General features: G+C 40.4%; 2 protein-coding genes across 2 annotated transcripts in view; one reads left to right on the forward strand and one right to left on the reverse strand.

The window, feature by feature from the left end:
- Nucleotides 1-2,870, forward strand: part of pip5k1bb (phosphatidylinositol-4-phosphate 5-kinase, type I, beta b) — a 33,957-nt gene extending 31,087 nt beyond the window's left edge. Inside the window, exons 14-15 of the mRNA XM_070904957.1 lie at nt 1,060-1,183; nt 1,357-2,870. Of these exons, the coding sequence (XP_070761058.1) occupies nt 1,060-1,183; nt 1,357-1,359 (127 nt within the window). The 3' untranslated portion in view covers nt 1,360-2,870. The remainder of the gene's footprint in view (nt 1-1,059; nt 1,184-1,356) is intronic.
- On the reverse strand, nt 2,857-22,139 carry LOC139284620 (ceramide transfer protein-like). The gene is made up of 18 exons (XM_070904956.1): nt 21,915-22,139; nt 21,554-21,688; nt 18,892-19,008; nt 12,895-13,002; nt 12,446-12,584; nt 11,746-11,832; nt 11,381-11,538; nt 9,114-9,206; nt 8,944-9,030; nt 8,626-8,718; nt 8,223-8,300; nt 7,343-7,438; nt 6,769-6,901; nt 6,609-6,679; nt 6,377-6,505; nt 5,870-5,999; nt 4,751-4,888; nt 2,857-4,543 (listed from the first exon to the last, which is right to left on the reverse strand). The coding sequence occupies exons 1-17, from the start codon at nt 22,002-22,004 to the stop codon at nt 4,761-4,763; spliced, it is 1,872 nt and encodes a 623-aa protein (XP_070761057.1). The 5' UTR covers nt 22,005-22,139; the 3' UTR covers nt 2,857-4,543; nt 4,751-4,760.
- Nucleotides 22,140-22,986: the final 847 nt, after the last annotated feature.

Here is a 22,986-nt window from a genome sequence, read left to right on the forward strand (position 1 = left end):
GACTGTGACAAAAGAGGACAAGCGGTTCAGTGGCAACTGTGTATCCGCCAACAATAATCCCTGTCTGACAGCTGGTCTGCCTGTTACAGTACTAACACCTTATGTTGTGATGTGTCAGGGCAGGATTGTTTTAAAACAAAGCTGTTATTTACATGTATCTCTCTCCGTATCCATCTATTTTGCTCTACCACTGTACTTCTCTGCTACTCTTTCTACCTAGCTTTCATTTTGACATTGAACACAAAAAAGTCAGTCACATGTCACAAAAGGGTAAAAACACATTCCTGAATTTATCAGGGAGTCATGTGACATGCATATAAGGAAAACAGCTCTCAAGTTGCCCCCTGGTGGTTGAACCAGAACTGTAAAAGAAAGGGGGATGAACAACATTGCACTCTTTCTCCTTGCAGGAGCAGGTGATAGCTCTGTAGGCTGCTGTTTAGCAAGACTTCAGTCTCTCATATATGTGTGCATGACGCTCCCTGCTCATCATTTAGAACACTTTCTGCAGCATAATGTATTTTACAGTTTTTGTTAATATCTTGGTTCAGCTCTTGCTGATGTCATTTCTCCCCCCCCCCAAAATTGGACTATGAATTTATGACGCATTTCTTCCCTCAAGCTGAAACATTTTTACGAATTGTACGAATTTAAGGTGTGCCATATAATTCAGTTCTTAAGCTCATTCTTATCTCTTATGCTCTATGTGACCATTTGTGGCACATGCTGTCCCAGCAGGGGTCTCATTGTGGTCAAATCTTGCCAATCTTGAGGAGATTTTGTTAATTTCCTGTGAGACATTTCTGAGGCTATGAGCCTCTCAGCTGAGGCCTCCATAGACGGGTCTCCCATCCTGCTCGCAGTTGGTTCATCTCGTTGTCTCTTTGATGTCAGAGTATTTGCAATAGAGTGTGATTTGTTTCTGGAGAGAATGTTTTTCATCAGTTTTCAAGCACTGTTTATACAGCTGCTTTACTTAAACTGCCTTTGACCCAGACTATAAACTCTCAGGGCTGTCTACTACATAGGTTAATATGAAAATATCTTTCTCTGTTTCAGAGATGACGTTGCATCCAGCTCCACATTTACCCTGGAGGACAGTGCTATCTGCCTCACTTCAGAGCAGAGCACCATGGACGTGGACATAGACCGTGATGACGGATCTGTTCTTGATGTCTACTTGGTGAGTTGTGTCTCCGGCCACGGTAACATTGGGGTCATTCTTGGGAATTTGTGACTTGTTTTGTCGTCTTAAGGTGTAAGACATTTATGCTTCCGCATGTTTAGTTTGTTCACATTTTAAAAACAGGCCTAAACTACATTAACAATCACCCTTTTCTCTCTTCTCCCCTACAGTGAAAAGAGCAGCTTTACAACCTTCATTTCCTCCTGCCAATCATAAGACAATCGTCACACTCCATTGGACCGGCCAGGCTGGCCTTTGGCTCCACTTCCAGTGCTGCTAGATCCATGTTGCCACTTGTATTGCCAACACATAAAAAGACTGAGATTGTCCACTGGTTGATGGACTAAAAGAAGACACCAACAGAGTCACAGCGATGGACATCTGCAGGAACCATGTAACATATCATGTAATGTGATGAACATAAGGCTGAACTGAGTGTCGCTTTTTAGAGCATGCGTCAACGCAGTGCCAATAAGTTTTATATATGTACTGTTTTCTTGACCTACACAAAGATCTAAACATTTATTATATATACATATGAGCAGAGGGTAGATACATTTCTGTTGGGTTTTTTTCTGCTGACCAGAAAGAAATGAAAGTCTGCAACTGCATTAGTTGCTGATCACAAGAGAAATGTTTACAGTGAATTTATGATGGCATCTTTGTCCCTGATGAACAGGGATGTGACAATGTCACACAAAGGACACAAGCCAGCTTGTAACCACAGCCAACACGGATGAGAAATTATTCACATGAACAGACTTGATGAATTCTGAAGCTCCTGAGGCCAAACACAGACTGTGACGTGGTTAAAGTGGCCACCTTATTCGAACTGGGCTGTTATTTGTGCTGCCCTGACAGGAACCTGAAGCCCTGGCAAAGGGTTGCTGTAAAGTGAGAAAAGACAGTGACTGGATCTTGGATGAAGCACAGAGCGGAAGGATGATGCACTTGCTCTTGATAAAAAGGCACTTTTGACATTGGTTATGATTACTGTCAGAAATATTTTTCTCTGAAGAAGTTGCTTAGGTGGGTGGGCTACCTGGCATAAGCACAGATTTGGATATGTGAATATGCACTTTTTTCTCTTTTTACTCTACAAATGCACACCTCTGTAAGTCATTGATACTATATGTACAGAGACAGTGAAGGAACATTGTAGATCATTTTTGATGTGGAGCAACTAGTTTTGTGAGGTTTGCGTCAAGACTGAAATGCTTTTACTCAGGATATCATTTGATACTGAATAAGTGTGTCCTCTTCAAGAAGTTATGAGACATGCATCCTACACTTAGAAGCTGTCCGATACCTCTTCATCAAGACCATATCCAACTATAAATGTTGAAATCCACACGTCGGTTGAGACCATAATTTATTATGTAAATCTCAATATTTTACCATTTGCTGAAAAAATACTTTAATCGCTGAATGTAAAGACAATGCATATTTATATATAGAAGAGACTCCTATAAATAAACTGCTAAAAGTCAATGTTAACTGTCCAGCTGCTTCAGCTTCTGAATAAGCACTTCTGTGATCCCAACATTCAAGAGCTTTATCTATTTGTATCACTGCTGTGTATGTAAGCATAATTTGGGAGTCCATTTTCTTCTTACTACAGAAATTACCCTCACAATAGAGCCACTAAAACACTGCACTTGTTTCCATTGTGTAACAATTTTAATTTACAGAACATTGTCAAATTGCATTACATTTAGTGCAAATGATAACACTTCTGATGTACAACTTAGAAATATACAAAGTGTGTAGATTACTGACAAAATATCAAAATTAAAAACACTAAATGATTTCTTCAGCTGACATTGCTTGTAGACCTAGCTCTTGTAATCATCAGCAAAACAATTATCCAGATCCTTCCTAACCTCTGACCCTTTAGAAAAAAATCTGACAGTGAATCTTCATCCATTGCAGATCTACTGATTGCAAAACTCCCAAGTTTTGATGGCATTAAACACAATCTAGAGTAAATTTAAATCTTGAGGTAAGATGATGTGAAATGCTGACCTTTCCTCCCCACCCCCCCAGCTTCATTTCAGTGTTGATAAATGCACATCTGGTGGCTGTACAGTAGAGATAAGCAGGATTTTTAGGGTTCATCCTGGTGTCTAAGGCATTCTGGGGGTAGTTTATCAGTCAAAGGGCAGAAGGCCACTGCACTGTAGTGTGGCATGTGAAATGTAATGTTAGAGTATGACAGAATGTAGGGTGGAGATGATATCTTACTCAACATTTTACAATTTTATCTGCTCAATAGCAGCAGTACTAATTTATAAACCTGACACTTGTGAGTGGACAAACAAAATCTTTTTTGCTGCCTCATCAGGGGCTGAAAGTGGTGAAAAACATCCTAGGGTGTACAAAATGTATCCACTCATCTCTCAATGAAAGAGAGGAATCTTTACATCAGACGTTAAGGCTGGCCATTTGCAAATATCTGTCAGAAACCGTGTCTTAAATGGAGGTTAAAGACAGATACACACTGACAATAGACCACAACTTAGCATCTATAGACCACAGTCAACTACATCATAGATATCCAATTATTAATCGTCAGTTCAACTGGGTCAAAAACATTGTCAAACATGAATTAAATGCTTTTTATCATCTCCCACTTCAGGTTCCCCATTACTGTCATCAAATTCAAGCATCAATTCACATTTATCAAATTGGAAAACTAACTGAAAACTTGTCGTTTTCTCTGTACAATACATTGTGTCCATGGTACTCTCTGAACGCTACTTTATAACAATCTAGAAATATAAAGATTTCAAAGCTTTAGGCTCTGACCCTCCATCAAACTGCAGAGAGTCATCACTAGAGGGACAGGAGAAGGCAAGAAAGAGGAGATACTGTACCACACCTCATCAATGCTTTTCCTGTCAATATCTACTTTCTTCTCTCATGGTAGTTACTTTAGCAGCAGCAAAACAAGTAGCTGTAATACTAGTGATTAAAGCAAACCCAAAAAAGTCAAGAAATATGGAATCATAAGAAATGTACAAAACAATTTACAAAAAAGCAAATAATCGGTAACAACAATTCAAAAACCACTTAGGAAACTCTTGAATTTACATACAAATGTACCATGACCAACAGATGGTGTTAAGCCATTATAATGTGGCTGGGATGACAACTATTGATGGATTAAAGCCGTAAAACCAGTCTCTTCTACAAGCAGGTGTCCTGTGGGACGTCCTGGATGATATGGTGTCCTGCGTGTAGTAAGTTTGAAAACACATTCTAATTGACAGGTAAATGGGTCATGTAGTCATCGAGGGCCTGTTCAACTCTGAACAATGTAGTCTCTCCAGTGGGCAACCTCAGCCCTCCGCAAGCCTGAAACAAGAAGGAAGATTAAAAGTCAATATCCTAAAAATTTACAAAACTGAAATAATAACAGATTCTGTACATCTGCTGGCTTTTTCATGGTTCAAAATGACAGATAAAGCATCAACCAGTAGATATCCCATCCATTAACAGTGTAATGAATGTTCTACCCATCAGTTTAGTTGTAAAACAAGATGTGTTTGGGTTCCTGATTACCTCTGTGCCTTCAGAAGAGGATGGGCTTCCCAGCTGTTTTCTCCTGGACGTAGGAGGTGAAGCGTTTGAGGAACTTGGGGTACTCTCTCTTGGCCACGGCTCTGAGGACCGAGGCTGGAGCCCAGCCTCCTGGGTTTACTGCAGTCACACAGATGAAAGTGATCAGGAAATTGTGTTAATGTGCTAACTTATGACAAAATCATTAGTCATAAACCAACAGTGTACGGATTCAGAACACAGACAGTGGTATAGGGTGCCCTCTAGTGAGAGACAAGGATGTAATGCTTATTTTTTTTTTTCCAAATGAACTCCCATGACCTGCCTGGCTTCTCTAACAATAAATTGGCTCAGGATTCCTTCTGCAGCGCTGCTTGATGTCACAATCCCCTCATCTACAGGAAGTCAGGGGAGGGGGAGAAGCTGTGCAAGTCTGGACTGACATTTCAAAGACACAAGCATGCAGACTGTCTAACTACCAGCAGTAAAAAGACAAATTAGCAGAAATATTGTCCGTATGAGGTTCTTCTGAATTATTTGGGAAACAAAAACAGCAACTCAGTAGCATCATGGTGTGTCATTCATAATAATCCATATACACTGGATTTACTTAGTCCACTTGTTTTCTTTGAGGCCCTCATGTGACCTGCAGCTGTTATAAGTCTACATGACCATCCACCCAGCTAACTTTATATGTGACAATTCAAGTAAACTGTCAACATGTATCTATTTAGGCTAACGTGACAGTTAAGCTCTTGAGGACTTTTCTGCTCACAAACACAATATACCTTCACCAATGTGCCAATGCATTAGCCTGAATATCAGATAGTCCAGTGTTAAGTGATTAATATTTTCTTTAATTTCTCTGTGGTTTAGAAAATTCGGTGGGTTTTAGGTATATTAGCATTTACTGTTTGCAGTTTTACCAAAATTGATTGGGTTAGGGATCATCTTAACACTTCCTTCTGGCAGTCACAGTAGGTTGGATGTTAATATTAAGGCTCTCGTAGGTAGATTATAGTAAGATTGATGATTATAGAGAGGCTTTGTTCCGCTGGCAGCTGATCTTGCCTAGGGCATATACACAAGATCAAAACCTTGTCAGGCGGGAGAGGCACTTACCATTGGCAACGTAGGTGATCTTGCAAAGGATGTTGTCTCTGCTTATCTCTTTATCACCCTCTGGTGGGCTGACCAGCGTTTGGCAGATCATAGCGACATTGATTTTGGCACGAACACACCGGTTTGTGGGCTGAAAATAAAACAAAAATGTAAATGCAAATGATCCCCAAGACACCACAAATCTCACTGAAGCTCATTTGACAGACTGAGGTTCAGAGGTCTAAAACTATTCTTTCTTCTTCCATTTATCCAAGAAATGGGCCCTACAACAAATCCTTGTTTGACTAAGGGATATTAGTAATTATATGTTGTAATGAATCAAATGCACTTTTAATCTAATCACAGTACTTGGATGCCTGATAGATCAGGAAAAAGTCACTAAAATGAATAAATAAAACGTATGTATAAAAATAGGCCAATCAGTATGTTCACTAAATAGTTTTCAGCTCACAAGTCGCTCACTTGCAATATTGCATGATTGTCCTAAGTGTAATGTAGTTATCTTACAAGGGCATTGTCATGGTCCACAGAGAAGTTGCAGACCAGCCATGTGTCGGGATCATTTTCGTTTGTTGCTAAGATCTTCCTGATGGCTGACAGATAGAGCACGTCTCTCTGAGAGGCAGGCCACACTCTCTGAAACACAACCAAAGGCATTCATTTGGCAATCAAACAGGCTGCAGAATATTAATGATCATATGTGCAACACATTTCAAAAACCATGATGAAGTCAATTTACCTTGTGCGTCTGGTAAACAATGACGGCATTATCAGAGAGCGTTTCCACAACGTTGAAATTTTCAATGGTGGCTGAGGGAGGAAGAGTTCAGTCAGATTGTGACATTAAAACAAAGAAAGTCAAACTGTTGATATGATGACTTCTGAAATAGTGAACTTACTTTCCCAGTCCAAACGGACAGCTGTGTCCCAGAAGTAATGGCAGACCTCATGTCCTGTCACCCCCTTCACAGCATGAGTAGCTTTGAGAGGATCCAGCACAATACCGTTTTCCTCCACTTCTCTCCTGTACACCTGTTACACAAAGTGCAGAGCGTGAGACAGAACAAATCAGTACTATCAGTACTAACAATTATAACTTCACAACAAGACATATCTTGAGGGATCCTCTTATTTATACCACTGACTGACAACTTGAGCTGATTTTTCCAGTCTGAAAACGTAAGAAAATGTGAAATAGTGATGTAAAGTAATTACTCAGGTAATTTATTTAAGTAACATTTTAAAGTACTGGTAACATATTTTATGGATTTAAAGGATTATTTTTCCACTGTCGCATGAGTACTCCTATATTTGAGTAGGTCTTCCACCTCCTGAAATATTTTCCCTGCTTCTGATCTGATATATGCTTCTACTGCAACCACAGTACCTTTTAAAAAGTGACTGGAAGTTAAATATTCACAGCTAGCAATCAAGGGAAATGATTCATAAGCAGCTTCTCTCCTCTGTACTCACCTTCATCTCTCCTTCTTCTATTACCAGCTGCCAGTTGGCATCTCCACCCACATCCTGAAGAGAGTAAGTCATATGATTCTGCACCATCTCCTCCACCTGAGAGAGGGACAGATATTGATTCAATTCTTATGTCAGAGAATCTTTCAGTGTTCTTTACCTGCCTATATGAGGACATGCTTTTAAACAGGACACTGTTTGGGGAGAAGAAAAATACATTGCATTAGGGATGCTATGCTCAAGTGCAATGATTTATAGTCTTGAGGGTTAGGGTTAGCAATCAACATACCTAGCACCTGTGCTGGTATTTTATTACAGAGGTTTAGATAACATCATAGGAGGGAAACAGAAAAACAATTTCCCTCACAGAATCTTAGGAATTCCTTAAGCAAATAAATTAGCCACTGAGCAGTAACTAAATAAATATTCAACACTTGATCCTGCTCACAGGTGTTATTCAACATCCAAACAATGCATAGCCAGTATGGATTCATGCCTGCTCATGCTGTGGAAGACAGTGATGTGAGGAAAGAGGACGTGGAAATGAAGAGGTTTCACTAGATTCCAGTCATGCAGCAATAGACTAACTTTATCCATATCAGTGGTACGATGACGACTGTTATGTGATTAAGACAACCTGTCAGTCACTCCAGTCACAGGTTTTTTGCATTAGTGCATCACATAATACTATGCAGAGTTTGGTGTGAAAACCTACCATAAACATACAACTCAAAGCACAGGAAATGTTTGTGAAATCCTGGAGAGACTGGTTAGTAGACATTCTCATTCTATCTGCTAGTGCTCTCTCTGCCTGCAGTGCAAAGCAGTAGGCGTTTGCAGCCCCATGCAGACATAGGTGCTTGCTGTTGACCAAATACAGTACCTGAGCGCTGAATCTGTGAATGTCATCTGAAGCACTGACTAGCTCAACGGAGGACAGGGAAGAAGAATGGCTATGGGGCTGTCCAGCAGAGAGGAAGATTGAAAGAGAAAGCAATAAGGAACAAAACAGAGAGGCACCACTGCAGCAGTCCAGAGTCAATCACGACCTGCTCAAGTAGCATTTCATATGAAGAGGTTATGTAAGCTCTCAAATAATTGCAATAAGCACAAATTGATTATCTGATTATGTTGAAGCATGGACAAATTATGAGCACATGCTGTTCAAGTGTCAGCACACAGGTTTCAGTGGCAGAGCTTTATAGGCAGGTCACGCCTTCAATTAGAACAATGTAGGATGGAAATAAGATGTGCATTAAAGAGAAAACAAGAAATGTGTTGAGCACCTTGGTGGCGAATCGATGTGTACCGATGGTGGAGTAGGCGTCTCCAGGAGGAACGGGAGTTAGTCGTGGTATCCTGACCTTCTCTGACTGGCACTGAGGGACAGAGTGTAGGAGTTTGGTAAGAGAGAGAAGATACCACATAGAAAGGCAACAATGTAACTGTGCTTTAGTTCATTTTGCTTTGTTTAAATGTGTTTCAGAGAGAGAGAGGCAGTGAGAGAAAGATAAGGAAGGGAGGAACAAGAGAGATCCAAAGTGTAATTGTTTTTTTGACATTTTGATTGTGCAAAACACAGCAAGTTTGGATCTTCATCACACCTGCTCCTCTATCTTGTCCTGCCTGTCCAGTGCAGCTTCCACCGCATCAAAGAACTCGTCCTCGTTGATCAGACTGTTGGGCCCCTCCTGTGGAAGGCAAATGTTGTCAGCAATATAAGAATCTTGTGAGAACAATCCTAATCCATTTAGCTCATCTAATTTCAACTTGCCTCATAGTCTGGGCCTCCGTAGTGTGACTTTTTCTTCAGTTCATTCATAGCAGACTTGTAGGCATCTTCTACCCTCCTCCTCTTCTCTAGCTCCTGCACACATAGAGAGAGAGCAGTGCAGTGTTGTTAGCGCAACTGTATTACACAATAATAGTGATAGCATGTAAATAGAAACACCCATTAAAACATCTGTGTTGCATTTAAAAGAGATCTGCTAATCCTCCACATTTACAAACACAACAAACCACCCTAGTGACAATGCTCCTTTCATCATATTACAGCTGATAAAAAAGTTGCAAAAAAGGGTGGAAGAAAAGACAGGTCTGCATCCCACGACATCATTCAGCTGTGGGCATACTCAAACAGGTTTTTCCTAATGTCTCATTCCCTGCCAGAGGCAAATAAAAACACTTCACACAAATTAACTAGAGACATCAGACTGATGCTATAAAAAGGAGAACTGAAAATATTGGATTTACTGTTTTAACTACTATTTAAAAGCAAAGGAACCTAGCAAACCATGAGTCAAAATACATTAACATTTAATCTGTAGACTGACACCACACGACAACTGGGCACAAAAACCAGTTCATATATCAGACACACTGCAATAAGGGAAAGCAAGCAAACTACAGCAATTGTGGCTAAAGGTATACTGTATATAAAACAATAGCTCTCTTGAAAATACTTAAATGGAGGGAAACCTGACTGAAAGAGACAATGAAACCAAACAGAGTATATAGGAAGGTGTGTAGATATAACACTGGCACAAAATAAACAGGAGGTGATCCTGTTGTCAGCTGTGTGTAACAACTAGACAGAAAGACAGAGACCTACTTTAAAAAAGAGGCTGCAGGTCTGTAGAGGTATCCATCTCTGTGTCTGGTATTTGAGCTGCTCTGTCCTCCTTTGTAGCGAAGGCTTCCACAAACTGCACCATGAAGTCCGTGTTGTCATTTTCTAATTCACTCTCTATATAAGTGTAAGTAGGTGTCTTGCTCCTTTGAACATGTATTCAAAAACTATTTCTATTTCCCCACTCCACAATAGCAGCTAAACTTCACACACTCAGCTAAGATTGAGGTAGTTTCACACGAGCAGTCTAACTAACTGAAAGCACTTCCCAGCTTTAGTAGGTTTTAGGGTTGGGCAGCACGCCTTTATACACAGAAAAAAAGAAAGAAACTGGTTTGACAACATCAGCTGAGCTGATCAGGACGTAGGCATGAAGAGCATACCTTCACAGACACAGCCTGCTCTATAGATAAAACAAAATCAATGAATGGAAGAGTGTTGTGGGAGCTCCAACCACCTTCATAAAAAAACGAAACGATCAAATAACAAAAGGGTTCAAGCTGATTATGGACAACAGGAGCATTTGAGCTTCTGGTAAGCAAGCCTGACTATTTTGAAATTGATTTGTTCATTGAGGTATAGCCATTAATGTTACATTTAATATAGCTGGTTTACATTAACCAACTAGCTATATCCAATAAAAATGACTGCTTTTCAGTAATCTGGACTATGAAATTTGACTCATTCTCTTTTTTAACACCATCTTGCTTTACAATTGCAACTGGAATTTGAATGGGGAACTATATTACGAAATGTCTTGCTAAAGGCACCTTCCATTAAGGCACCTTAACATTTCCCACAAAAAATATAAACAAAAACAGAGAAAGAAATTGCTTTACAAGACACAGTATAAGTTACCAAATAAATACAAATCAGGAACTAACAAAGACTTAAACACATACCTAAATCAAATATTCCATAACCAAGACAGAGTTTAAGAATAACATCTAATAAAAGCAGATCTGAACTATATCCTAAGGAATCGAGGCTTTTGAACCTGTTCATTCAAACAGCTATTTATTTAATACAGCTAATGTATTTTACATGTAAATCAATTCCACAGCCACCTCCATTAAATCACCTTCAAGCCTTTCCAAAACAACCCCTGTACCTTTTAATAGTACACTTCCCATCAACTTCACTATCAACATGAATAGCTGACTGTTTTCACATACTACGATCATGGCTAGACATTTGGACAGCCGAGTGTCGCACCACAACCTCATTTTGGTCATTATAACCAACTCCTTAAAAGACAATGGAAGGCAACAATTAGCTACTCAGCCTTCGACTTCCACACAGCAGTGGCTGGTGACACACCCACTCAGGTAACTACCTATTATTCACACGACACTTAACTCACTGTGAGTGACATTTATTTGAATCACTGCATGTAGAGTGCAAGACTGTACCTTGTCCAGTCTCTTCTGCCAGCTGTCCTCTCGTTTGACCATCAGTTCGATGCAGTGGGACAAGGTAGAGAGGATGCCTGCTGTGGTGGCCTTGAAGGTGATGGCCTCACCCTTGAAGTCTATCCCGTTCATACCTTTGGGACTGGCAGGGAGAAACACTGGCACAGACAGAAACAGATGAATGACCCACAAGGATTAAATAGTGAATAGAGTGACAGCTGTCTCATGACCTGATTAAACATGGACATTCTTTCACATTTAAAGTGAATCAGTTATTACAAGGCCAAGCAACCAAAATTTAGTTTTACACAGATATTCTCAAATGAGGCAATAAATGGTCCGACAGCATCTGCAGGTAAACTCACATTTCTCCTTGCTGCCATTGTTGTTGTGATTATATTCACCGTCGGGTCTTGTAGTGGTAAGAAAGTCATCTTCGTCCTCCTCTACTACTGGTAAGAAAACAACAGTAATCTTAGATCTATCTGCTATCTATCTATAAACAAATACCTTCAAATGGACATTTAGCTAGTATAGTTTAACCTCTTCAAACCTATTCAACAGCAATAGCAAGCATTTATACCTTCAGAGTTACTGGAGCCAGTTGCTACTTTTTCTTAATTGGACAATTTTTGATGACACAATACTACATTTCTAGAAGAAAAAAAATCAGAATTTAGATTAAACTACATGTTCATGAAATCTACAAAAGAGAGCCAATATGAAAGTGATTTTGAAGACGACAGAGAGGCTCTGCCTCAGAGATTAAACAATCCACAAAGTGCCCTGTAAGTGGTTATTGATTTTTGTTTTGTATCTCAATGAGTCTTACCAACCACTCTCCTTCATACTGTATGAATCAAGTAAAGAAGCTCCCCATCTATAAATTATTTCCTTTGCCAGTGAACATCAAGACTAATTCCTCCTTGCCACGTCCACTCTGCTCTGCTCTGAATATATATTTTTTGGCAAAACAGAACAAATTTAATACAATTTTAAAAATGTTTGAACTAAATCTCTGACACTATAAAAGCTCCATAATAGTGTATTTAAGCCACAGGTTACCTCCGTCTCTCTGAAATTCATCTTTGGAGACAGCATCAGCACAGGAGTCGAAGTATTTCTGCAGAGTGTCCACTTGTCTGCACAGAATGTCCCGGAAGGTTTCCATTTCTGCTAGCTTTTCACGCAACCTGTGCCCCTTCTGGGCAGAGAGAAACAAAAGTAAAGAGACACAATCAAAGGCTGTCAAGGGAAAGATTCATGCCAACTCTTCTGTTTTAACCACAAGGCAAGGTCATAATATAAAATAAGTACACTTGACAATTCTTACAAAAGTAATTCCAACAGATCTAGCCATTAGCTGGTATTTTCACATGGTGCTTTTGCATATTTGGCCAAAGTTTAAATGTGTACTGATGGATATACTTCAGAGAGGGCAGCGAGGGACTGAGCATTTGACATGATCTGCTAGTGCCCAACATCTTCACACTCTCTGGTGATCATGTTTTTACCTTGAAGGAGGATGTGGATGTAGCAGACAAGGCACTGGCTGCGGAGGTGAGAGACAACATGGAACCATGACGCCTGAGACTGGTTTCTGAACCATAACCAGACTCGGCCTGAAATCCAGAGGGAGGGATCGAAGGACAAAGAGCGAGAATGAGGGAAAGAGGGAGTATGATATTGATGGTATGAAAATGAGAAGGAAAACGGAGGATACAAGGAGAAAGGAGAAGCAAAGATGAGGGAACAGAGGATCAGTAAGTGCAAAAAACAATCTGCAATATAATAAGAAGTAAGTCTGTAGCTCTAGACAGAAACAGAGAGAGGGGGAGCGTAGCACTGAGTAATGCTGAGCTCGACCATAGCAGAACCTACACCTACACAGACAAACAGTCTATTGAAAGGGACTGAGGCTGACAAATAGACACATGCATCAACCCAGCCAGTATACCTGATACTAGGTACTAGGATCCTAGGAACAGTGGAAATAAATGACACTGTATCACAGAGTGGAGAGGTCTAGGCTTGATTGTGCCTTTCTGGAGGAAACACTGCATATGCCTACTGGAACATACAATGTACTGTCTCACATGGCATTATAAAAACACATCTACTGTATGACCGAGCATTAGGGAGTGGCAGTGACTACATTTGTTCCATTAAACAGCCAAATTATGACTGGGCGATGCCTGAGACTGCCAACTCTGCAAAGGGACAGAATTTTATTATACATAAAGTATGTGTATGCACACCCAGCCAACCCCACTAAAGCAAAATGTTCTTGTTTGTCCCACATGCAGCTACATTAGAGGGAGATAGTAAATTCATGACCCAACATTAGAGTCCCACACTCAAATTCATACCCTTTCTCAACCAGTAGAAATAGTAATAAAGCAGCTAGGGCGATAAGTTTAAGTCTGAAATTTCTTTTACATATGAATCATGGCCCTAACATACTGGTGGTATGTTTTATGAGTCTAAGTTTATTTGCTGAGTTTACAAATGGCCTCAGTGTGTAATCTTCCTCTTCATTATTCATTCAACATTATTTTTTACCATATTCAACAATTAATATATTCCTGTTTGCTAACTGGCAAGCAGAAATGTTTCTTAAGAACAGTGAGCACTGAAGAGGGAGTCAAGTGACAAACCCGGGAGAGAGCACACATACATTCCTCTGCTAGAGGATCTTACAACACTTACAACAGCAGGGTGGCAGACTGAGACAAGAGACACCGAATACCGGTGAACAAATAGTGAGCTGAGTGGTAGGCTGTTCAAGAGCAGGGCAACAGAAAACAGTCTCAATGTTTGCTGTTAAAGGGCACAGTATGTTAAAATGTATACAATCCTGTGATATTAAGATTAAAGTGATACATTTAAGCATTTACAAAGATCAAAGTAATACATTTCCTCCCAATTACGCAGGTTTATATACAGTAGATTTAGTTAACTGGGAAATTTACTCCGAAATAAATGTGACATCATATTTAGAAAAAACAAATAGTGATGTTTTACAGCACCACAACCAGGGTCATATAAAACCAACTACTATTAAGTAAAATCACTATCTGAATGTATGAATTGCTATCAAAAAATTTTTAAACATTTGGCATATTCATACAAAACACCATGAACATCAAGAAAACTCCAAGTCCATAAAAATTATTTGACCCAGTCTAAAAAATAATTGAACATAACATTCACAAAGCTAGAATCTTATTTATCATATAAGATATGTTATGGCTCAATTAAAAAACAGACTGTAGAAAAATTAAATGCTGCAAATCGAGATGAAGTTTGATTGTGTAAAGACTGATAATACATGTAGATATTTGAACCTGAGAGACATAAAAAGTGTCAAGCGTTCAACGGTTTCAAAACCAACAGACAATTGTGTCAGGTTGGACTGCGACTGGCTGGTGACATTGCTGCAAGATTTTTTTTAATAAATAGGACATTTTCCATTTTCTACACGCAAACGGTAAAGCAACTCTAAGAGGCAGAGCTGGATGCCAGGCGTGTTATTTTTGAATTCCAAATGGAAGTCAATGATTGTTGACACTTGTGGTCCGCACTCTTGATGGCTCAACAAATATTAAATTAAATAAACAGTGCAATTGGGATTTTATTTCTTGACTGCTTTCTTAAAGCACTAACACAACAGTCTGATTTAAACTATATCATCCTCTGTGATAATTTATGTTTCCTGCTACAACATGTCAAGTCCTTGAACAAACAAAATGCATTACTGTTTTCTCCATGTTGACCTTTTGACACAGCCTACATTTCAAACAGCTGAGAATGACAGTTGGGCAGTTACATGGTTAAATACATATTTGACTAAGTGCTACAGAACAAAAGCTGCTCTTACAGCACTACCACTAAAAGGGATCTGATTAATGTAGGTTTTTTTTCTTTGATCAGACTGGGATAATGAACAGGTAGCTGAAATCATTATTACCATATTGCTAGTTTGGGCAGAGACCAATAGGCACAGCAAAGCACTGATGAAACACGAAGACCAATCTGTGACAACTGATACTGCCATCTTTATGCACCTGGCCAGCTGCATGACACAGCCATGCAAATTAAAACACTCACTCATACACAACACAAGAAATGGTATCTTGAGCCCACGGCTTTGTGATGGTAATGAGCGTACAGTAACTGACCATAGCAACCACTGAGTATTGGTACACATCTGAGCTTATTGCTGCTTGGGAAATTACCTCTCATTAAAAACACAGGTGGTCCAGCACAAAGCCATAGTGAATGCCATACAATGACTGACATGCAGTGGAGTTCAATGCTAAAGCTAGCTCATCAGTGCTACTAATGTGAAAAACTGCACACATGCAAACAGAAAATAATTTATGCCGTATGGACAAGAGCAAAGATGGGTTATGCTGATTAATCATTTATGTCACAACACTGGCTCACTAATTTAATACTTTAGTGATGAGTGACAGTGAGCAAGCAGCATGCAAACATGCTATACGCCCACCATTCGGCCATTCCAACACCCAAGGCAGAGCAGGACACTGCTGCAGTCCCGGCGGTTTGCTGGCCCCAACATGGCCCAGACGCTCCCCCACCACTCCCACTGTTCTGACAATTCAGAGGCTTAAATCCAGTATTCCCGTTTCCCCGGACACACCTCACTGAGGAACAAGACGGAAGAGGAGGAGGTGAGGAGAAGAAAAGCCACTCAGGCTCAACTTAGCTCATTAAGTTAAAAAAAACAGCTGTAAGAGAGGGAATGGAAGAAAAAGAAACAGTTATTTGCTCTCCGTAATCAGAGGAGAGGCAGACGCTAGCTGCTCCATGAAGCAGAAGGGACAGACTGAGCCAAAAGGATGAGTGTTGTAATTCCTAGGCAGAGCGAAGCAGGTCTGCTTTCAGTCAGATCTTCCGCAGGCACACACATGGACTCAAAAGACACACGTACACACACTCCACTCTTGCCGAGTACATTTATCAATAGACCACACACACCCTGATATGTGAAACCTTTTCATCTGGTCCATCTTTATGTCCAGCATCCATCACTGAGCAAGCAACAGTGACTGTGTGTGTTTGCATGTGGGAGACAGAGCGAGAGAGGAATGAAAATGAAGGATGCATGCGTGTATGCATTAGAGAGAGAGAGAGACTACGGCTGTCCGGAGCTGTTTGTGTGATAAACCACTTAAGTACCAAATGGGTGGGCGAGTGAAGCAGCCTACAGTATATTATGACAGAGAGAGAGAGAGAGAGAGAGAGAGAGAGAGAGAGAGAGAGAGAGAGAGAGAGAGAGAGAGAGAGAGTGTAAGTAAGGGAACAACATCTGTCTGGATCTTCTGCTTTACTTCTATCTACCTGAATATCCTTTTATCTGTTCTTATTCTGATTTGCTGATATCCCCTTGTGAAGCCTGATCTGGGCCAATAGTGATCAGACTGTGCCAACAGCCAGCGTGAGGAGGTGGTGGAAAACTCGGAATAAACACAGGGGGTTTTCCCCATTCCCTCCCATATCACCCCTCTGAATCCGACAGAATGGAACAGTCTTCTCAGTATGATCGAGTTTTATGTGTCCCTCTTGATTTTTGTTGCTGTGAGAACAACCGATTAAAAAAAATGCATTATTCAGAGCTGCACTTAACGTCCCTACATTTTGCACGACTTTTTCCACCACCAACACAAACACACCCACACATCACAACAAATGGACTTGCACAAAAACTGCTTTTTTCCTGTACAAAGTCTCATTTAGTAAAGTGGATATGCAAATGGTGGTTGTTTGCCTTTGCAAAGTGGCTTATTAGAGGTATTTAAACACTGTAATCGTTACTTGTTCGCCCCGTATTAAAGCACAATTACAGATATCGACATAAAAGTATGTGTCGAGTGTATGAAATTGGCACAAAAAATGTAACCCTCCACAATTTGTATCTGAAGTTACTGTCCAGAGCTTAACTAGCAGATGCCAAAATTACACTAAATGCTTAATGCTTCAAGAAGGACATTTTAGATTTAATTAAAAACATGGATTCGATTTTTTAAATTTGAAAGAATTTAAAATGTGTGTGTTCTACTTTGACTAGTTTTTGTGATAAGATCATTTTTAAGCAACATTTTCAGCATTGGGAATGGAAAAGAAAACTACAAATGAATATAATTTTCAGAACAAGTAGTAAGTATATTTAAACAAAGCAGCAAAAACGGGAGGCTATCTTGAGGTAGACTACACTAGTTCATGCCCTCTTGGGTCCTGAGACAAAATTAAAACCAAAATGCAGGTGGTGAACGTTGCACGATGCAAGTCCTTCTTTGTCCAGTTGGGAGCAGTGCAGACACACCCACTTATAGCAATGCTGCAGGTAGTGCTGCATTAAGTGTACAGAAGTTACTGTCGGTAACAACCCAGACATAACCCTGAAATACTCACACTGTTGTTAATGGACTAGAGACCTACGGTCACTCGCACTCAATTGACATGCCAACACCCAGTAGTAACAAAACCATCCACGGCACCATTTTAGTAGAGAAGCAGGTCTAATGAGAATTCACAGGATAGTGATAATTTTTTCAAGGGTGGAACATTTATGGTGGTCTCTCAACTACAGTGTTTTTATGTGGCAAATGCAAGCAGGAGAAATTACATAACACAATTCAGATCACTCGTGTACTGGCAATACACATTTGTTTGCTCACTCTCTCACACAGACATTTCACCAAAAGACCCAGATAACACACAGTAAAGAACTGTAATTCACCCAATGTCACAGTACAAACACACTGGTTGATATTACCCAAGTTTATATTCAATCTTTGGGTATTTTGAACACAGCATAGGAAATTCAATAAAAACAAAATAAAACCAAACAGATGCTTAACTAGTTTAATATTGAGGAGATACTAACGCAAACTAAACTACAAATTCAGTATAACTAGCTGCATCAGACCATGCATCATTAACTAGATGTCATTGCAGCTGCCTGGTATCTGATGACAGGGGATACCCCCACATCAACACCTCACTCCTCAGATTCCTCACATTCCCAGGGGGAAGGGCTGTGTGTGTGTGTGTGTGTCCGAATCCCTGTCCTGCCACACCCAGCTCACTGAACAAAACAGATAACTCCCTGTCCAGAAAAGCACCCTGACTCTGAATTGAACCTAAATACCTGAAAAAAAGCAAGCTAAAAAAAGAAAGAATCAAATCTTTTTATGGCTTAAGGAACTGATACAATATAGCATAAGAAAATGTATTCTGATTCATGACAAACACCAAGCAAATCCAAAAATCCCTGAACACAACGGGCTGTATTCAGGCACACAGGGCATCTGTAGTATTAATTAATCTATCATGTAGCTAACTTGCTTGCAGGTAGGCAAAATTCCCATGAATTACTTCATCACATGACAGTCTGTAGGACAAGCAAACTAAGGTGCAAAAAGAGGCCAGTTAGAAAGATCCAGAAAATCTAAAATGAAGAAAGAGAAACTCCTTCCACTCACCTTGTGCAGCTCTATCGACTCAATCCACTGGAGTCTGTGCTCGGGATCTTCAGCTCTGAGGTACCAAACACTGTCGTTCACACTGATGTCAAAACGACACTCGTCAAACTCATGAGGCTGCAAAGAGAGAGGAGAGGGCTCATGAATCGTTATTAGGTAGAGTGCATGAGTCAGGTCAGGAAATACTGTCAGCATCTGCATCTGTATACCAAAATACAAAAACTCAATGTAACACTTTCCCCCAAGTTCAATAAAATCACAGAGGAATATATATGCTATAACACCTCTACAGTCATCTGTCTGTTTGACACTGGCTGACTAGCGAAGACACATGGATTCCATCAGTACCAGAAAAGCCTCTGCCACACAATAAACAGGAATTTTAATTGGAAACTGATGTCTTATGTCTGAAGGGCGCAACCCTAAATGACTGCAATAGAGCTGTGCAAAAAAACAGAGATTCTTTCAGCTTCGCCTGAACCTGGGTCATCGTAACCCTTCCTTCTACTACTGAGCCAAATCTTTCAACTATTTCACTCCCCTGTACTACAATGCACCCCACCCAGCTCCAACCACTGACCGCCTTAGGGACCCAAACACGTGCACCAAAGAATTCCCCCGTTTCCTCTGAGATTGGAATTTGACCACTGCACTCAGCTGAGGAGAGATCTTCTCTGCAAAGGTTCCTAATAAGAAATACGACACAGTTGACTTGAGTCTCCTTTCCGTTTTTTTCCTCAGTAGCACCAAGACTACAGCTGCTCTGTCAGCTGACATAACATCATGTTGCTTAAGTTTAATTAGATTTGCTGAATGATGCTCATGTGCTGGTTTATTTGCTGCCATTGACAACAGCAACATACACTCCAACTCTGAAAATCAACTGTCACCCTGCATAACTTTATGTAACATTGTCTTTACACTTTAACACCTGTATTACATTTCACAAGTTGCTTATCTGGATTTCTGCTGCTGACAGGGGAGAGTGGTTTTCTCTGACCCTTAAATGCTTTCTATTACAGTCACAGACAACCTCAGAGCAAAAGTTTCCCCTCAAAGACAGGTGTAACATCAGAAATGCCCTCCAGTTTCAAAATTTCACTGTAAGGAGGGGCGTGCAAGGGTAACCTCAAGTGCATTCAGCCGTGTTGCTATTACTGGTTAGAGAAATCCAGTCTATCTTACTGTGCTGTATCAGACACGGCCCATAAACCTCTGCTTTACAATCCAGTTTATACCCCTTTCATTCTGCCTGGAACAATCTCCTTCCCCTTGCGTAAGCACTACTGAACATCCACGCTGCACTGGCTTTTTTTTCTGTGTATAGGACTGTGGCATCTTCAGTGTGAGGAAAGAGGAGGTTATCAGTCAACCATTGATAGTGATAGTTCTCAAAAGAGACATCCAAGACTTCTTTTTTCCACTATGAAACGTCTTTAAAGTAGGGTGTATGCATACATGTTTGTATTTTAACTAAAATAATATTTAAACACAAGAAATATAAATATTTTCTATTATTCATACAGGTTTGCTCCGCACAAAAATATATAACTGACGGGAAAACACCAATACATTGACAAGAGCTTGAAGTGATGTGAGTTTTTGATAATGGAGCTTGGCCTACAACAGGAATTTTCAGACAGTAACATTTCCTGCACATTTAGCTTCCGTACGAGGACAGTCTGGTGAGTGTCTGCAGCTACACAGTATGTAACAGACTGATGTTAGGCAAGAAAAGAAGCAGAGGCTTGTTTCTGCATTCCTGAGTCCTCATACCACGGTCTCCTTAGACAGCAATGGCTTTGGATATTTCGGAAGAAGGGAGAGGCAGTAAGAAGTGGTTGAGGGGGTCCCACGACTTTAATTATTAGTGAGCATATGTAATAAAAATGTGTAGACTCTTAGTTAGCCTACCATAACACCATTACAAAACCCTATGAACGTCTTGTGGAGTTTCATTCAGGTATGCACAAACACAGGAATTGGCATAATGCTCACTCAAATGCCCCCTCTCACTAGAGGAAAATAACTGTAGCCTTTCATGTTGTGGTTTTAATCCTGTTTTGAGTCATATAATCCTATTGCACAAATCACAGTAAAGCCATTTGTTTGGCCTCTGTACTTGGAATGCTCAGAGTGAACAGTGAATATTTAACCAGGGTGTGGGATTTCAACTTATCTCACCTACAGGAGGCCTGCATAGGGAGAATACAGGCCCAATCTCTACAGTATGTGGTCAAAGCTTACATTTTAACCGTAGGAAATGCCAATTTCAAGTGGTGTGTGCAATAACTGCCATGGAGGAAGAGGCGTCAGTGTTCCCAAATGACTGCTGGCGCAAGAATGCCTTGGCCTGCTTAAATACAGGTCACTACCCTACCTGTGATCTTAATAACAGTCTCATTACTAGTTAATGTTTACCTTTCTATCTTTGAGGAACACAGAATGAAGGAATGAGCGTGAAAGACAGGATCAAAACATTGAGCCCTTCTAGAGAGGTAACCCTGCTCCAAGAGCACTGATGCAGAAAATGAGGCCTTTCATGGTCGCCCATCTTATGACCTCCGACTCCCTAAAATGTTGAACAGGTGCTAAGTTCACTCTGTTTTCTATTTATGCAATAGACAGCAGCCGAAAGATGTCCACCACGGTAAATACTTACTGTGATGACAGCCTTGCTAAGGCAAAGAGACCCCCTGCATCCATATTCCCGTTCATCCTCAGACTTGTAGTAGCTCAAAGTATTGTTTTTCAACACGACCCATCGGTCCTGCCATCCGTGTATGTAATTTGTCCACTGTAAACACACAAGGGGTACAAGACGGTTAGCTGCACTAGGTAGTCAACAAATCCTCTGCCTACATTATGTTTATGCAGAATTCATTTCAACTTTTGCAGCTCATGAGTAATATTCACCTGGCTTTCAGACTAGAAGTGTGATATTAAGACACCCAACGTTTGGCTAGAAGTTATTTCTGCAGCATAAAACATTGTAACATTCAAACTGGTTCACCTAACGTTACCTTGCTTAAAACGCCTCCGAGTTCCACAGGCTGCCCGGATTCTGGGTCCACATCCTCATCCGAACCGGACGATGAACTCTTTTCGGACATTTAAATCCAAGCTTCAAAGAAGACTTGAACCTGGTTTTATCTGCAGAACTACGTAGCTTAATGCTAGCTGTGGGATTATTGTTAGTTATAAGTTCAAAAGCGTCACAGCCAAACCTGCTGACAGCTTCTTCAGCCTTACCGTCAGCGAAATAATGTTAATTCGACATTAACTGAGTGTATTAGACATCAGCTGAATAGCGTAATTTATCTTTAGTCGGTTGAGAGACTTAAACCCTGCTAGGTTGTCTTGTTGCAAGCTATTCGGGAGGTGACAGCTGGGTCTCAACTTCTCGATTTTGCGGGCTTTGTTTTGAAACTGACGTCGAATACCAATGAGACTAGCTAGTTAGCGTTAGCTGTCAAACGACGCAACTAGCTAACATAAACTTAACTGGAAACTTGTGACTGTTCTCGTTGGCTATCTTAGCTGCAGTCGGTTACTCAAAGGAGAGACCGATAAGGAAGGCCTTAGTGTTAACGCTGTACCTCAACTTCAAGCTACAAATGACGAGCAATGGACTGTATCGCTGCTGTAGTTCCGCAGTTTAGTTAGCAATAGCGGCGGACTGACTAGCTTGTCTTCATTCAGGTCGGGGGGAGGAGCTGCAGCCACGCTTTACTGTGTACTTTATAGAGAGCGGCGTCAAGTTAAACACACCCACCGGAAGTCATACATATTTACCTTGAAATTAAAATTATTTGATTTTTAACATAAGGGTTGCAATGCAACAGAACCCGTACCAAAGTCAACAGGACAGAGGGAGGCAATACTGTTTTAATTGGCGACGGATTCCTCCCTTATATACTTACCGAAAGATATTTTGTATTCGAAATGACAGCAAACGTGCAACTGCACACACGTTTAGGGGATGTACTTTGAAAAAAATATTACCGGAAATAAAAGTTTTATTTTGGCTAAATTAACTTTGATTTTGCTATAGACTGCAGTCTATTTTGCAAAGAGAAGGAGAAAGGGCCGAAA

Source organism: Enoplosus armatus, chromosome 4 (genome assembly GCF_043641665.1).
Source record: "Enoplosus armatus isolate fEnoArm2 chromosome 4, fEnoArm2.hap1, whole genome shotgun sequence".
Lineage (NCBI taxonomy): Eukaryota > Metazoa > Chordata > Actinopteri > Centrarchiformes > Enoplosidae > Enoplosus > Enoplosus armatus.

Bases quoted from the DNA above. Each gene is read 5' to 3' on its own strand.
- LOC139284620 (XM_070904956.1), bottom strand. From the start codon at position 22,004: ATGTCCGAAAAGAGTTCATCGTCCGGTTCGGATGAGGATGTGGACCCA. The intron at 6,680-6,768 runs GTAAGTTCACTA...TTCCTCCCTCAG, and splicing joins TGTCCGTTTGGACTGGGAAA to CCACCATTGAAAATTTCAAC. The intron at 4,889-5,869 runs GTAAGTGCCTCT...GTGTGACTGCAG, and splicing joins GATCACCTACGTTGCCAATG to TAAACCCAGGAGGCTGGGCT.